The sequence below is a fragment of the Conger conger genome, chromosome 8, assembly GCF_963514075.1.
Source record: "Conger conger chromosome 8, fConCon1.1, whole genome shotgun sequence".
Classification (NCBI taxonomy): Eukaryota; Metazoa; Chordata; class Actinopteri; order Anguilliformes; family Congridae; genus Conger; species Conger conger.
Window position 1 is genome coordinate 42,327,011 of NC_083767.1, and position 15,422 is coordinate 42,342,432.

General features: G+C 44.6%; 1 protein-coding gene across 6 annotated transcripts in view; it reads right to left on the reverse strand.

Moving 5' to 3' along the window:
- Nucleotides 1–8,315: 8,315 nt before the first annotated feature.
- Nucleotides 8,316–15,422, reverse strand: part of flncb (filamin C, gamma b (actin binding protein 280)) — a 65,062-nt gene continuing 57,955 nt past the window's right edge. For all 6 annotated transcript variants that reach the window (XM_061250635.1, XM_061250631.1, XM_061250634.1 and 3 more), the window contains 8 exons: nucleotides 13,428–13,697; nucleotides 12,999–13,136; nucleotides 12,795–12,910; nucleotides 11,492–11,624; nucleotides 11,087–11,263; nucleotides 10,471–10,689; nucleotides 10,074–10,280; nucleotides 8,316–9,718 (listed from right to left, as the gene is read on the reverse strand). In XM_061250635.1, coding sequence (XP_061106619.1) covers nucleotides 9,531–9,718; nucleotides 10,074–10,280; nucleotides 10,471–10,689; nucleotides 11,087–11,263; nucleotides 11,492–11,624; nucleotides 12,795–12,910; nucleotides 12,999–13,136; nucleotides 13,428–13,697 — 1,448 coding nt within the window. In that variant the 3' untranslated portion in view covers nucleotides 8,316–9,530. The remainder of the gene's footprint in view (nucleotides 9,719–10,073; nucleotides 10,281–10,470; nucleotides 10,690–11,086; nucleotides 11,264–11,491; nucleotides 11,625–12,794; nucleotides 12,911–12,998; nucleotides 13,137–13,427; nucleotides 13,698–15,422) is intronic.

Here is a 15,422-nt window from a genome sequence, read left to right on the forward strand (position 1 = left end):
GCGTCAGTGGGCCTACCTTCCTGTTTTTTTTCTGGGGTTTTTTTTGGCTCTGACCAGGCACTAAACAGAGCGCTGTGTTCCATAATAATGCCCAGCTGGCGGGTGTAGTCACTGCTTGCTCATTGTTACAGAAGATAGCAATTAAAGCAGAATTTTTTTATGCTCCCTTTTCGCAACCGTAAACTGCTTGTTCAGTGATACGACTGTCCTCCGGGCCATTTCAAATCAAGCAAATGCTTGCGTACACTTCCATCTAGTGGGGAAAGATGGGTACTGCGGTCAGCTCAGGCTGCTGTAGGGGAATGCGGTATGCGTTGTGCGTTGTGCGTTGTTCCGTGTGGCAGCGCACTAAGTGGTGCATGAGGCATCTGTAATGATTTATACTCAGTCTTTTGTTCTTGCCGTTCAATATATTTTGGATACGCTGTGAAGGTTTTTTTTTTTTTTACGTTATGCTGCAGATTTTCTGCCAGTGTCTTGAATTTGAGCTGATATTGAAGAAATTGTCTTTTTTTTTCCTCCGACGTCTTTCCCATTATAAGTGTGTCTGTGTGTTGACAGTAGAGCTACTGTATATATGGAAATAGTGCATCTCTTTTTAATATGCTACACAAAGTGCAATGGCAGCTGACTGTGCATCTATGGTACCATACATGTGCACTCCAGCTTCATGTGACCTGTTGAAGATCATATGAGCCCTGGGGCCATATGGAAATGCAAAGCCACATAGCATTTCCACAACCTCGAATAGTGTATTGTGTAAATAGACTAAAACAATTCTACAGTGGTAAGACAATTCTACACTATCTCACCATTTCCAAGACTATTTCAGTAATCTGTATTATTAGAAATAAATAATCAGTCAATCATGATTTAATCACTACTGTACAGTATCACATAATCTCACAAAGACCAAGGCCAACATGACGTATATTTCCACCTAAACTGCACTTTCTATTCACTTCTTTAGAAATAAGATTCATTGCCTGTTCCATTTTGTCTAATCTGTGAAATTACTTTTACACCATTTGTTCATTGATTACTGACTAGTTTTGATGCTCATTGTAGAACTATAATATCAGCGTAAGTGTTGAACCAAAGCAACAGCCTACCTTCAAGTAGAGCTGACATGTGCATGTGTACACTTTCATATTCGGTGAACATGTCACTGTTTTACTGTCTACATTGAAAAAAGTCACATGCTCCTGCAAATGTTTCCTCATCGTAATTTTAGAATCATTAGCACTTGTGTTATCAGTCCAATTATATCTCACTGCATGTGAACAAGCAGGTAGTTGATCCAAGCAATCACACGATAATAACGTGTGTCTGAAAATAGACATAAAACATCACACCTTCTGTGAGGAACACATGCTTACACATCCAGGTGTCTCTCTCAGTCTGTTGTTCATGACCACCGAGGTTGTGTGTAGAAATCACTTTCTCAGTAGATGTGCTTTTTCTACCTTGTAACTGCATAATTGTTTAAATTGTGACCAGTCCTGGGCTGGGACCCAGAAGGTTGGTGGTTCAAGCCGCAGTGTAGCCACAACAAGATCAGTGCAGTTGTTGGGTCTTTGAGCAAGGCCCTTAACCCCACATTGCTCCAGAGGGGATTATCCCCTGCTTAGTTTAATCAACTGTAAGTCGCTTTGGATAAAAGTGTCAGCTAAATAACAGACTATTATTAGAGAGAGAGCAATGGGAGGACTGTACGCTTGCTGCTCACCGTGTACACTGCTCCAGTGGCAGATGGAGAAAGCGGCACTAATAGCTTTGGGTCTGCCCTCCCCACCGCCTCGCTGGGCTGCTTCTCACTGCCGCTGGGCTCTCTGCAGGGTCTGCTGATGGAGGTCCTCCTCTTGCCTCTGCCCGGGACAGAGAGAGCCTCTATTAATGAACACACTGCCAGTCACATACATTAGAACAAGTTTCACACCTCCATGCTTTCTAAGATTGAGATGGGAAGGTTAGTTCGTTTTAACTAGGGGAAGCTCCTACCATAGGCTGGTCCCATGCTTCAGGTTCTGATGCGGGGAAGAGACTAGAAGCTTCTTCGTCTTCTTCTTCTTCTTCTTCGTGGCCAACAAAACACAACTGACAAAGCCATATGCATCCACAAAATTCAATATAGCTGCCAAATTTTGTAATGATAAAAAAATAAATTAAAGGTAAGGTCTGTAGGCCTGAGATTTTGCATACATATTGTCTTGGGCATCCATGCACACATATTTTCAATTTACATGTTCCCAGGTCCATCACATTGGATTCTGTTCTATTTTTGCGAAATTTGTGTCTCACTTAAATTAAATCTTCCCTGAACCGTTACGGCGAATCGCAAACACAGCATCTCGAGACACGACAAAACTGGCATCTCATACATCGCATTTAAGTATTTCAGATTTTTGCCATTTCTATAATTAATCCATACTAACTTGCATGCCATATGTAAATGAGCCAGTCGTCATTGTTGCAGGAGTCAGACTCGGAATATCTGACAGATTCCATTACGTTACATTGACATCAGGAGCAAAAGAAGATGCATAATTTAACAGCCACATTTCTGGCCCCCGAGGCTACAGTGAAAAGTCATCTTGTCATGAATCACTTTACACACAAAAATCTAACTGGGAAAAAATATCCTTGGGTTATTCTTCCTCAGCCTTCAGCATGACAAGTTTCTAATAATATTAATAAATCCAGAGTTTTAATTTGAATTAAATAAAATGACTCATATGGTTTTTATTTTTACATTTTGCGTCATGGTGATTATTCTTCTTTGCGGGTCATGTTATACAAATTTACCCTTCACTGAATTTATATTTAAATGAACACCACAATTAACATTTCTGATTCATTTTGACTGCTATGAAAACGTTTTATGAGTACTGGACTGTGGTGTTGATGCTTGCTATGTATGTGTGTGTGGGGGGTTACACTGCTGATCTGTAAAAATAGAGATGGTGGATAGTCAACAGGAAAACCTGGCAGAAATGCTTTCAAATGTGTCTCTTTTAGTTATGTCATTGATGCTTTGTCATATTAAAAAACATATTAATATGCTTCTCTGGAACATAGTATATATTTCTAATTGTGTATCATGCAGACTGTTTAGGACACATGATGATGAGGAAGGTGGGTAGGGAATAAGAAGAGCAAAATCAGAGCGAAAGACGCCACATAAGATTTTTTGCAATAATAATTGATCAAGAAAGGGTTGGAAGTGCTGGCAGCTGGGCAGCAACCCCGCTTCCCCTGGTCAGTGAGGGTGGAAAAGCAGCAACGTCTCCCAGCCACCAGCCACCGGAGGGTCCTCCGTCACCCTGCCCAACTCTGTGCTGATAACGCTGCCATCTGCTCGCCCTTCTGAACTCGGTCCAAAAACATCCCATCTCTCCGTGCAGGCAGGATGCAGACGGGCAGGGGCAGGAGCGAGGCATGTACGCTGGAATCCAGGACGACGGCCATTTCCATCACCCTGCGCTGAGCTACAGCGCGTGTGGCGGTTATTCGCGTTTCTCATTCACTGACACCTCATCTCATAATTATTTTCTGGCACGTTTCTGGAAGCTGTGAGATAAAAATCTGCACCAGAGACAGGCTCTTTTTTAGGCTGCGGGGGCATGGGGCGGGTGCACAGCTGCTGGCGCAAGGGCAAGACTGCAGCTAATAATTCCGAGGGCTTTGCCCTCTGCACTTCAGCCAGGGAAAGGCTAGCTTACGATGCTGATGAAGATCTGCCGTCTGACTGGAACTGGGCACTGATACTGAATCCATTTGCTATCTTCTTCATGGCCGTACAACTGATTCTCAGTTAATTGTATCTTATCCAACCTGTCCTGTAGTTTGTCCTAATGACCTTGATATGTACTTTTTTGTAGGTGACTTGGATAAAAGCATCTGCTAAATAAAATGTAATGCAATGTCTATTGTTGCTCTGTGCATTTTAGATTTGTGGGGAATCTTTTTCATCTTTTCATATACACTCAGAGAGCACTTTATTAGGTAGACCTGTACACCAGCTTGTTAATGCAAATATTTAATCAGCCAATCACGTGGCAGCAATTAAATGCATAAAAGCATGCAGATGTGGTCAAGAGGTTCAGCTGTTGTTCAGACCAAATGTCAGAATGGAGAAGAAATGTGATCCAAGTGACTTTGACCATGGAATGATTGTTGATGCCAGACAGAGTAGTTTGAGTATCTCAGAAACTGCTGATCTCATGGTGCCTTTTCATGCACAACAGTATCCAGAGTTTGCAGAAAATGGTGCGAAAAACAAGGGGCAGAATGGTCAAAGCTGACAGGAAGGTGATAGTAAAGCAAATAATCACACATTACAACTGTGGTATGCAGAAGAGTGTCTCTGAACACACAACGCGTCAAACGTCTAAATGGATAGGCTACAGCAACAGAAGACCAATAAGCTAAGAAATAAGTTTAAATCACGTTAAATTCTATTATTGTACACATTTGTGGGAATTGCAGGTTTGACCAGCCACAGACAGTTAAAATTCACATTCAAATTAGATTAAATTATTTAATACCATTAATCCTGAATGGCTTTTTCTGATTTCAATTAACCATTATGGCAGCACACTTCCTCTTCCTCTGATTGTAATAATTTATCTCACCCGCGAGTCAGATCAATTTCACGATCAATGTCGAGCAACGGTTTCAAGAGGTGGATAATAAGCTTTCGGCATACCGGGTATTAAATTGCAGATGAAATCTTCGGAGCAAGCTTGGTGTGAAAGCTCTCTGGACCTGGTTCAAACAGACTCCTGCAAGCAGTTATAACCGACATCACACGGGAAGGAACTTTCATGTGCCGAAAATAAAAGCAGAACTTCACCCTGGACTGTGGAGACCCTATCGCCTGCTGAAGAGAAAGGCATTCTTATTCTGCAGCTGACAACAGTGTCTGTTTCCTGCACAGGCACAGCCCAGAGCTGTAACTGTCCTTCCTTTCAAATATATGACCCAATCCACCCGACAATCTTCAATACAACCTTGTTCACAGCATCCATCCATCCGTTCGTCTGCTTAACCCACTTATTCCTGTTCAGGGTCGCGATGGGTGCTGGGGCATATCCCAGCATGCATTGGGTGAAAGGCAGGAACACTCTCAGTTGTTCATAGCCTACATCCGACCCCCTGACCTTGGCAGGGTCTACACAATTGCAGCCACATGGGTGGAAGTTCCCAATGGCAGAGACTCACTGCAGTCCTACCAATACTGCTTTTACAATCAGTCCTTTCTCTCTCCTTCCTCTCTCTCGCTGTGTACAGCCAGAAGTGGCCTCTCAAAGTGCCAGCACTGCTGCTGCCTCCCATCTCACTGTGATAAGATCGTAAATCTGAGACTTACCCGCCAGAGCTGTGCTGAGGCTGAGACCAATGTCTCCTCAGAGATGGGCTTGCAATCTTCATCTTCATCAACCCTGCTAAGGAGCTACTACTGTGTGTGTGTGTGTGTGTGTGTGTGTGTTTTTGTGTGTGCCTGTGTGTCAGCACATTTGCAGAATTTGCAGCATTTTTACATTTTTGTCATTTGGCAGACGCTTTGAATCCAAAGCGATTTACAAGTGCATAGGTTCCACAAGTTAAAGCATCACATCCATAACTAGTAAAATACACATGAAGGGCTTTTCTAAAGAAAAAACATGCGCACACGTGTACAAATGTTTTTTGGTTTCTGGCTGTGTTTCAAACGGATTAAAACACTCACTTTATACCTGCCTGGGTTCATTGACTAATGTAGTACGAGTGGACCTGAACACACACTGAAGCACATGCTGTGTTTCAAGTGAGTTTACCCAGCATGCTTAGCTTCTGCACTTCTGCGTAATTACGTCACTTCCGGTTTCACGGAACACGTCACTTCCTGTTTCATAGAACACGTCACTTCCGGTTCACGAGAAATACGCCACTTCCCTTTTCATGGAATGCGTCACTTCCTGTTTAATGAAATGCGTCACTTCCGGTTTCCGTAAATACGTCATTTCCTGTTTAGTAAAACACGTCATTTTGGTTTTTTTGGAAATACGTCACTTCCGGGTCCCGAGAAATACGTAATTTCCGGTTTCGTGAAATATATCTTTTCCGGTTTTGTGAAATACGTCATTTCCGGTTCCCGAGAAATACGCCTCCAATTTTTTTTTGGTATTTTTTAATTTGCTTATTTTTTGTAATTTTTTTTGTATAAATCACAAAGTGAGTTTACCCAGCATGCTTTGCTTCTGCACTCTTTAAATCATATAACTGCACTCATATAACTCCAATCAGTCTGGAAAGATCCAGTGAAACAGAACTACTTTTAACACCAAGTCCAGTAACAACCACACTTTACGCTTAAAGAGTTGAGAGCAAGTCAAGATTGGCTCTAGATTTGCTTATTTGTAGTATTTTTTTTGTATAAATCACTTCCGGTTTCAGGAAATGCGTCACTTCCGGTTTTGTGAAATACGTCACATCCGGTTTCTGGAAGTACGTCACTTCCTGTTTCATAGAATACGTCACTTCCGGTTCACGATAAATGCGTCACTTCCGGTTTCCGTAAATACGTCATTTCCGGTTTCAGTAATGTACGTCATTTCCGTTTTGTGAAATACGTCACTTCCGGTTCCCGAGAAATACGTCATTTCCGGTTTAGTGAAATGCGTCACTTCCGGTTCCCGAGAAATACGTCAATTCCCGTTTTGTGAAATACGTCATTTCCGGTTTCGTGAAATACGTCATTTACGGTTTCGTGAAATACGTCATTTCCGGTTTTGTGAAATACGTCATTTCCTGTTAAAAGTGAAACTTTTACGACTTTCATTGTTTGTTAAATAACATCAAACTAGCTAGCTAGCTGGCGTTAGGTAACCACCGTTAGTCTCAACAAGAAATATATTCCTTGAATGCTTTTTATGTAATATGGCCCCCTTGTGTACTACTAGCCAACAAACTGGAATCTGTATGGCCAAATCGCTAATTTATCTAGTTAGTTAGCTGGCGTAACTTTAGTGTTAAATTAGCTAGCTAGCTAGATAGTCCGATAACTCACTAGCTGACAGCTAGAACGCCAGCGCATCGACCTGCTACGCACGATAAACGGCAAAACATTAAGCCATTAGGAAAGTTAGCTTTCATAATGAAGCCTTATTGTCGTGCTGTATTAATTAATCGTCGTTTGCAGAAATGTGCATTTACATTTTTGTCATTTGGCAGACGCTTTTAATCCAAAGCGATTTACAAGTGCATAGGTTCTTCCACAAGTTAAAGCATCACATCCATAACTAGTAAAATACACATGAAGGGCTTTTCTAAAGAAAAAACATGCGCAATGTTTCCTGATTTCTGTTCCAGTTTAGATATAATATATGTTGTATGTATATTATTTTTGGTTTCTGGCTGTGTTTCAAACGGATTAAAACACTCACTTTATACCTGCCTGGGTTCATTGACTAATGTAGTACGAGTGGACCTGAACACACACTGAAGCACATGCTGTGTTTTAAGTGAGTTTACCCAGCATGCTTAGCTTCTGCACTCATATAACTCCAATCAGTCTGGAAAGAACCAGTGAAACAGAACTACTTTTAACACCAACACCAACCACACTTTACGTTTAAAGAGTTTTTCAACTGCACAGACCTTCCTTCCTACCTTCCTACTGACACTGATCATTTGTACTGAACAACCTATTAAGTGCAATCAAGATTGGCTCTAGACCCACTTCAGCACTAATCAAATTACAGAACGCGATTGGGATTTTAAACATGAACTATAAACAAAGGAAGGTCATTCGCTTGACCCAGTGTTGTAGCTTCAGATCCACAGGGGCCAAGGGTGTTCATTTTCTTTTTTTAAGCCAGTCTAACTACAACCACTGTACCTGCATTATATACTCATATACATATTAGAATGAGAATGCCAGAAAATGTAATTGACCATTTCAAAGTAGTACACTTTTATAAAACTATTAACCGCTATAGTTTGTTTGTGATTCAAAAACTATGAATTTTGTTGTGGTCACAAAAATGAATGAGAGTAAATTGGGAGCTGGATAACAAGGAAGAATGGTGATGGTGTTAACAGTCAGCAGGGACAGCTGATGTTGATGGGATAAGCTCCACAAAATTACTTGTGTTTTACCAAAGTGAAATATTCCTTTAAACAGAATTCAGTAGGTGAAATTCCATGGGTTCATATAATTGCAATATAATATAATGTGTAATAATAGGCTTGATACTGCTGGAGTTATAATGAAAAAAATGATCAGTCCACAAAGTAACAGCACTATTTTAAAAATAAAACTCAGTTCCATGTTCTGTGTTTTTTCATGGCAAGTTAGCAGTTAAAAGTTTATTATGTCTGCAAATTCTTACCAGACAGCATGTTAATATATCAAACAAGTACATTTGTCATTTTAATACATACATACAAAACCCCTATAAAATGTCACTCAATACTGCGTTTAAATTGCAAAGTCTGCTTTAACATTCACATAAGAAACCACCGCTGTCTTGTCACCTCAGTACAAAAGTGCGCCGACCAATCAGGTTACTTTGCCCTGGGTCACAGTGTCAGACAGGACTGTCAGAATCTTCAGCATTCTGATGGTGGAGATTGTTTTATCAAGCTCACTTTTCTTTCTTCATTACAAATAAGACAAAATCCTGTCCTAAAATGGTAATTAAAAAACTAAATAAATAAATTCCAATACTTTTTGTCTGTTTTTGACTCGACAGCTTTTTAAAGTAGTATTAATCACTAGTTTTTCCGTAATGTCTGTATTTTTTGTGTGTTTGTGTGTAATCTGAGAGTATTAAAAAAGCACTTTGTGAATTCTCATCCTTCAGGCAACAAGGTGAAGAAATCTGCAGCTGATTCGGTTTTATAGTTCCTTCAAATGTACACTGAAAACAGGTGAGATTTGACCTAAATAAAAAAGATCCACTTTCACTCCTCTCCGTACATTGTCTATAATCAAAAATATACTTTAAAAAAATACCAGCATAAAAGAAATGAAAACTGTTGGGAGGGCTGACCTAACCAAAGAGCTGCGAGGTACAATTAAAGTGATTGGCATGGAACTCTGCTGTTCTGTGGCCATCAGCATGCGCTATGCTTAATACACGGATTTGGCACAATACGTGAAAAGAATATTTTGCCTTTTTCCAAGAGAGATCAAAAAAAAAGTCTGCGGTTCTTAAAGCGCCCCAGGGGATAGGTCCGTTAGGCTGTGCAGTCCGTGGTAAAGGAGGGGGAGAGCCAGTGGGGTGTGCAGTCCGTGGCAGAGGAGGGCAAGAGATGGTGGGGCAGAGGTTTGGGTGTGCAGTCCATGGTAAAGGAGAGACGGTGTGGGAGAGACGGCAGGGGGGAGGGTGGGGTGTGCAGTCCATGGTAGAGGAGGGGGAGAGAAGGTGAGGGAGAGACAGCAGGGGGGAGGGTGGGGTGTGCAGTCCATGGTAAAGGAGGGGGAGAGAAGGTGGGGGAGAGATGGCGTGGGAGAGACGGTGGGGGTGGGGTGGGCTGTGATTTTAGGGCACGGTGACGTGGTAAGGACTGCCCGGCACGTTCTCGTCTCCCCACTTGACGATGAGGATGTAGTCGCCCTTCTCCTTCACTGTGTACGTGACGTTGTACATCCTGTTGCCCATGTGTTTGACGTACACCTCCTCGCACGGCGTCTTGGGCCCGTGGACTCCCACCATCAGCATGTTCGTCCCTGCAGGCAGAGAGACACACACACCGTTTCTGAGCTGTACTTACAGGGCTGGGGTCAGAACCATGGTCCTGTCTTTCTTTTTAGAGTAGGTACAGACAGTCCCTGAACAGTTATTCTGCCGTCAGAATAATTTCTTTAGCAAGTTTTAGCAAATGTTTGCAGGAGAGCATGTGTCTGTTTGCGGGTGTGTGTGCATGTATGTATGTATGTATGTGTGTGTGTGTGTGTGTGTGTGTGTGCGTGTACGTATGTATGTGAATGTGTGTGTGTGTGTGTGTGTGTGTATGTATGTATGTGAGTGTGTGTGTGTGTGTGTGTGTGCATTTGTGCACACATGTATGCATCCGTTCCTCACCTGCTTTACTGCAGTCCACAGTGAAAGTGTTCTTCTGCCCGATGAAGGCTTTGGAGAGGCCAGCCCCTCGTGAGACCACCTTACTGCCGTCTGATGAGAACTTGGGCAGGGAGGCGAAGGCCCCGCCCCTCGTGGACGTCTTGGTGACAGTTTCCACGAGAACAGATGAGGTTTCGTGCAGGCTGTGTCCCCCTGACAGCCGCGCTCCTATTTCACGAGACATAGGAGGGTAACTTAACAACCACGGTAACTACAGCACTGAAGCCCCTCTCACCTGTGACTTTGAAGGGGATATTGCACTAAAACCCCTCTCACCTGTGACTTTGAAGGGTATATTGCACTGAAACCCCTCTCATCTGTGACTTTGAAGGGTATATAGCACTGAAACCCCTCTCACCTGTGACTTTGGCTTTGAAGGGGCTCCCCACGATGTGCTGGGGGCCTCCGTATTTAATGGTGATGAGATAGCTCCCGGGGGCCATGGGCGTGTAGGTGACCTTGTACCCCTCGGTGCACTCCACACAGTCCATCTTCACCTTGGAGGGCCCGTCGATGGTGACGGACAGGGCCCCGGGGCCCGCGTTACAGGTGTTCACGATGAACTCCGACGCCACACCTGTTTGGGAGAGAAGGGGACATGGGAAATGAGTTCTCTGTGTCTCGTTTCTGCGAGGCTGATGGACAGAAAGTCCACCTGAGCAGGGCGCTAGAGGCCCACAGGCTGTATAATGTAGGGGTGTACCAACGGCAGGGTAGCCCAGTGTAGAGTTTAGAGTTGCTGGTTCCAGCCCACGGTCACATAAAGGATGCTGACCGTGATGTGGAGAGATAAACCCTGGACCCTTGAACAAGGCACTTAGCCCAAAAACTGCTCCAGGGGCTTTACCCCAGTTCTCTCTCTAGCATTTGCAACTTTTCTCTCCGGAATTTCTCCCAGGGCCTCCTTGCAAAAGAGAACACATTCCCAATGGACGTCCCTGGGTTAAACAAAGTATTTTAGAAAAGACAAATACCCGTGGTGCCTCCCTCCAGGCCCGGCCCGAATGCGGACACCATTCCGGGGTCTCCGGCCTGCCCCGGCTCCCCCACCCGGATCTTGAAGGGACTTCCCGGGATGTGGGAGGCGTTGAACTTCACGTCGATGGAGTGAACACCGTTTTCCCGTGGGATGAAGCGGATCGCGTGTTTGTCTGCGGGCGGGAAGATGAAGGAGTCGTATGTGTAAGACATCAATGCAGCACATTTATGGCAGCACCACCAGTGCAGCCATAAACCAGCTTTAACCAGCCACAGAATGTAGGAATTTTCCACAGGGTAGTCAGCAAGAGTTTTCAAAATGAGCAAATGTATATAGTCGGAAATATTTCAGCTACCACCACTTTTTGTTTATCTCTCATGGGTTTGCAGCATTAGCTTACCGCTGTCCAGCTCGGTGACGTAGCACTCCTCTACTGCCCCCGAGGGAGTGTGCACCTTGGCATCTATTACCCCCCGAGCCCCGTTCAGCTGCACCGCGAAGGAGGCTTCCTGGTTCACCTTCAACACCTTCTCCTGAAACAGAGGGACGGGGAAGAGGTGAAAAAGGGCATTCATCATGTAACAGATGACTGGGGAAAAGGGTCAAAATACCTCAAAAACAGACCACATCAACAGCTTTAATAAATTGTGCTTTTACACTAACTGTTCATACCTAGCGACATTACCTGTAGCTAAAGTGACCTGGAATAGGTTAGGGCCCTGTTCCTCAACTCATGGTCCTCAACGGTGAACAACTGCTGGTTTTCCACCCTCCCTTTACCTGGGAATCCGGTTCCATGTGAATACAGTCTGGCCAATCAGCAGCACTAATTGCTCAGTTAATTACTCGAGAGGAAAGAAAACAATGGCCGGATTTGGATTTGAGGGCCAGATCTGATTATATCTGGGTTTGGGTTAGGGTTAGGATGTGTGTGGGGGGTTAGGGTAGGGGTTAGGTGAGTAAGAAATCTTTATTTCCCAAGTTGTCCCATATTAGGGCCTCTTGGGAAATAAAAGTTTGCACTGGCCATTCAGAGTACTGAAGCCTTTAAGTAGGAAGAATTTGGTCCCTCTTGTGTTGGTGTTCTATGTGCGTTGGTTCAGTCCTCTTGGAAATAGAGTGCTAAGTTTGAGAATCCAGTGTTTCTCTAACCTGCGTCTCTCCTCCGGTGTTATTATTTGTTTGAAGGCCCAATATTTGTAAGTCCATGGTGAAGGAAATGAGCCACTAGGTGTGTGTCTGTCTCTCTGTGATTTCTAATATTATATATATATGTTGTGCTAGTCTACATTTAATTGTATTCCCTGTCTCTCCTACATATTTCATACCACATTGTTTGCACTTAATGGCATATATGCAGTTTTTAGTATTTTTGGTTAGTGTTTGTTTTATTATGTAGGTTGTGTTCGTAGTGGTGTTCCTGACTGTAGTGGCTTGGTTGTAGAATACTGGGCCCTGTGTAGGTATAGTATTAATTTCTGGTAGTTTGCTACTCACCAGATGATCTTTAATATTTTTATTTCTTTTATATGCCGAGATAATTTTATAGTTCTGGATAATGTTTGTGTTCTGTAGGGTGCGGGTTAGATTTAATTAAATTTTTCTGTTTGCAGCTAGGCAATTTAGGATGTGTGTGGGAGGTTAGGGTAAGGGTTAGGGTTAGGGTTAGGTGTGAGGTGAGTCACATGCTCCATTCGGCCCACCTGTAGGCTGGTGACAGTGAGTCGCCGGGCGTCGTCCGACAGCGAGGCGATGGGGACGATGAAGGGGCTGTCGGGGATGTGCTCGTCGTTGAACTTGATCGACACCTCGTAATCGCCTGGAGACAGAGGGAGACGGGGATGTGTCAGTGGTCACGGTCACGTTCGCGGTCCAACAGACGGGTTTACGGCTGAACGGGCCCTCACCTGGCTCCTGAACCACGTAGGTGACCCCACAGGACCCGTCCTTCCTATCCTCAAAGGAGATCTCCGCCTTGCTGGGCCCCTCCACCGCGATAGACAGACCCCCCGCGCCCGCCTCTCGAGTCCAGATACTGAACTCCGCTGTGGGAGAAAGGCACAGACATGTCTCACACTGCCCCCTGGTGGCATACCTCAGTACAGCATCAGCAGTGTCCTGACTGTAAAGCTCAGTTCAGACCAACAATTCACGGTGTGACAAAACCGCTCTCGAATGCTGCAGAGGGTAGTAGCAATGGTGTGAACTGCCCACTTAAGAAGATCTGAAGGCAGCATTTGCTGTTGCAGGGGATTTAACTAGCCAGTTTCAGCTCGTCGCATCACAAATCTTTGGTCTGAACAACTCGACAAGAGGAATCACGACCGACGACATACCTGGCACTCCTGCCACGCCCCGGTCCAGCCCGGTGCCCCCGGCCCGGACCTTGTGGGCCCCTCCCTCTCCCAGGGGCCCTACGGTGAACTGGAAGGGGCTCCCGGGCACGTGCTGGCCCCTGTACTTGACGTTGACGGTGTGGGGGCCCATCTCCTCGGGGACGAAGCGGACGCTGTAGGTGCTGTCCTCGCCCTCGATGATTTCGGCGTCCTCGGTCTTCCCCCCCGGGCTGGTCACCTGGGCGGTCATCTCCTGGGTGCCCGTCTCGCCTGGGGGCACAGTCGCTATAGACGTCAGCACGGCACAAGATGGCTGCTCCAGCAAACGCAATATCCCTATCAACTCCATTGCAAGAAACTGGCTTGTGCGTGAAAAAACTTTCACCAGACCATCACAGGGATCCCAGTCAGTTCACCTACCAATTTATGCTGCACTCCTAATAATCTGTCTCATGTGAAATATACTCTACTGCAGGGATCAGCAACTCATGTTCCTTGAGGGCCGAGAACTGCTGATTTTCCATCCTCTCTTTAACTGGCAGTCAGCTGTAACGACAGCCTGGCCAATCAGCAGCACCAATTACCCAGTAGAAAAGAAAACCAGGGCTGGATTTGGATTTCAGAGTTGATGATCCCTGCCCTACTGCATTGGACCCAACCCTGAAGATCTGCTGTCCTCTAGGTTTTCACCCCAACCCTATCAAAGTACACCTCACTCAACAGCTAGAGATCTTGTTGTGCTGCTAATCAGATTATGGCAGAAATGAAAAACTGGTAGATCTCCAGGACCAGAGTTGGTTACCACTGCTCTACTGTGTAGAAGAGCTACATTCCCATTAGAATGTCACAATGAATACAGTATCCTCTGAGTGATCAAAACATTTGTTTGTACGTGTGTGCAGATCACTCATCCGAATAATTGTTCACAAAATGAAATCGCTTTCGCTGGGTAAAGTGTTCCCATGTGATAACCCCACTTAGCAACACATTCATTAATCATTGTCAAATGAGAGCAGTCAAGATGCTGGAAATGTTTTGTGTGAATCAACTTTTTCCATTTCCCTCATAGACCAGTAATTTCCTGAGCGGGAAGGCCAAAGGTGGAAAATCCAAGTTTAGAACGTTTAAGCCCTCCCCGGTATATCGTTCCAATCATCTGGATTTGCTCATTAGTACATTTGCTCAGAATTACTGAAATTAGAATCTGTGAAATCTGCTGGCTCGGTTCATGGGCAGCAGGAACACATGGAAGGACTTTTATTTTCTGACCCCTGGACTTTCCATCTCTGGAAAACATCTACATTTTCTCACGACAAGGTGCTCCTTTCCATCTTACAGCTGGTAATAAATCAGGAATAAAGATTCACTCCAATGTTAATGGCACTAACAAAACTGACACAACCATAAAAGAAGCAGGTGAATGGTTTGCATGCCAGCACCCTGTGACAGTCTGAGCTGTTCACTCCTGGAGAATATCAGTGACCTCCCAGGTACCCCAGGTGGTCAGAGAATGATTGACATGGAGGTTAAGCAGGAGCAGAAGGGGCTCTCAGGTCCAGGATAGGTCACATGACTTTTCATAAGTCACATGCGTGGTTACACAGTCACCTTGCATGCTTATAAGGTGAGCGCACAAGCAGTCGCAAACCATCGCATGCTTTCTTCTGCCCTCCACACTAGTTACTCTGAACCATTTGATCTGAATAAGACACTGAAATTTGTCTCTGCTGTAAGATGCAATCGAGAACGGTCCTGCTTTAAGATTGTCCAATGACAAATCCTTCATCTGACACTAGGGCTGGTAGCACCCAAACTTCTTCCAGAGTCCGTTTCTCCTGACATGGTGCTGTCCAAAACCTGTGGGACCACACGCATGCGTAAACCATGCAAAACACACACTTAGAGCTGCGTGAAACACAAAACGCAAGCAGCACGGCAGCCCTCTCTCCTCAGAGACCACGGGGAGTTAAGCCGAAACTCGGGCTCGTTATCCAC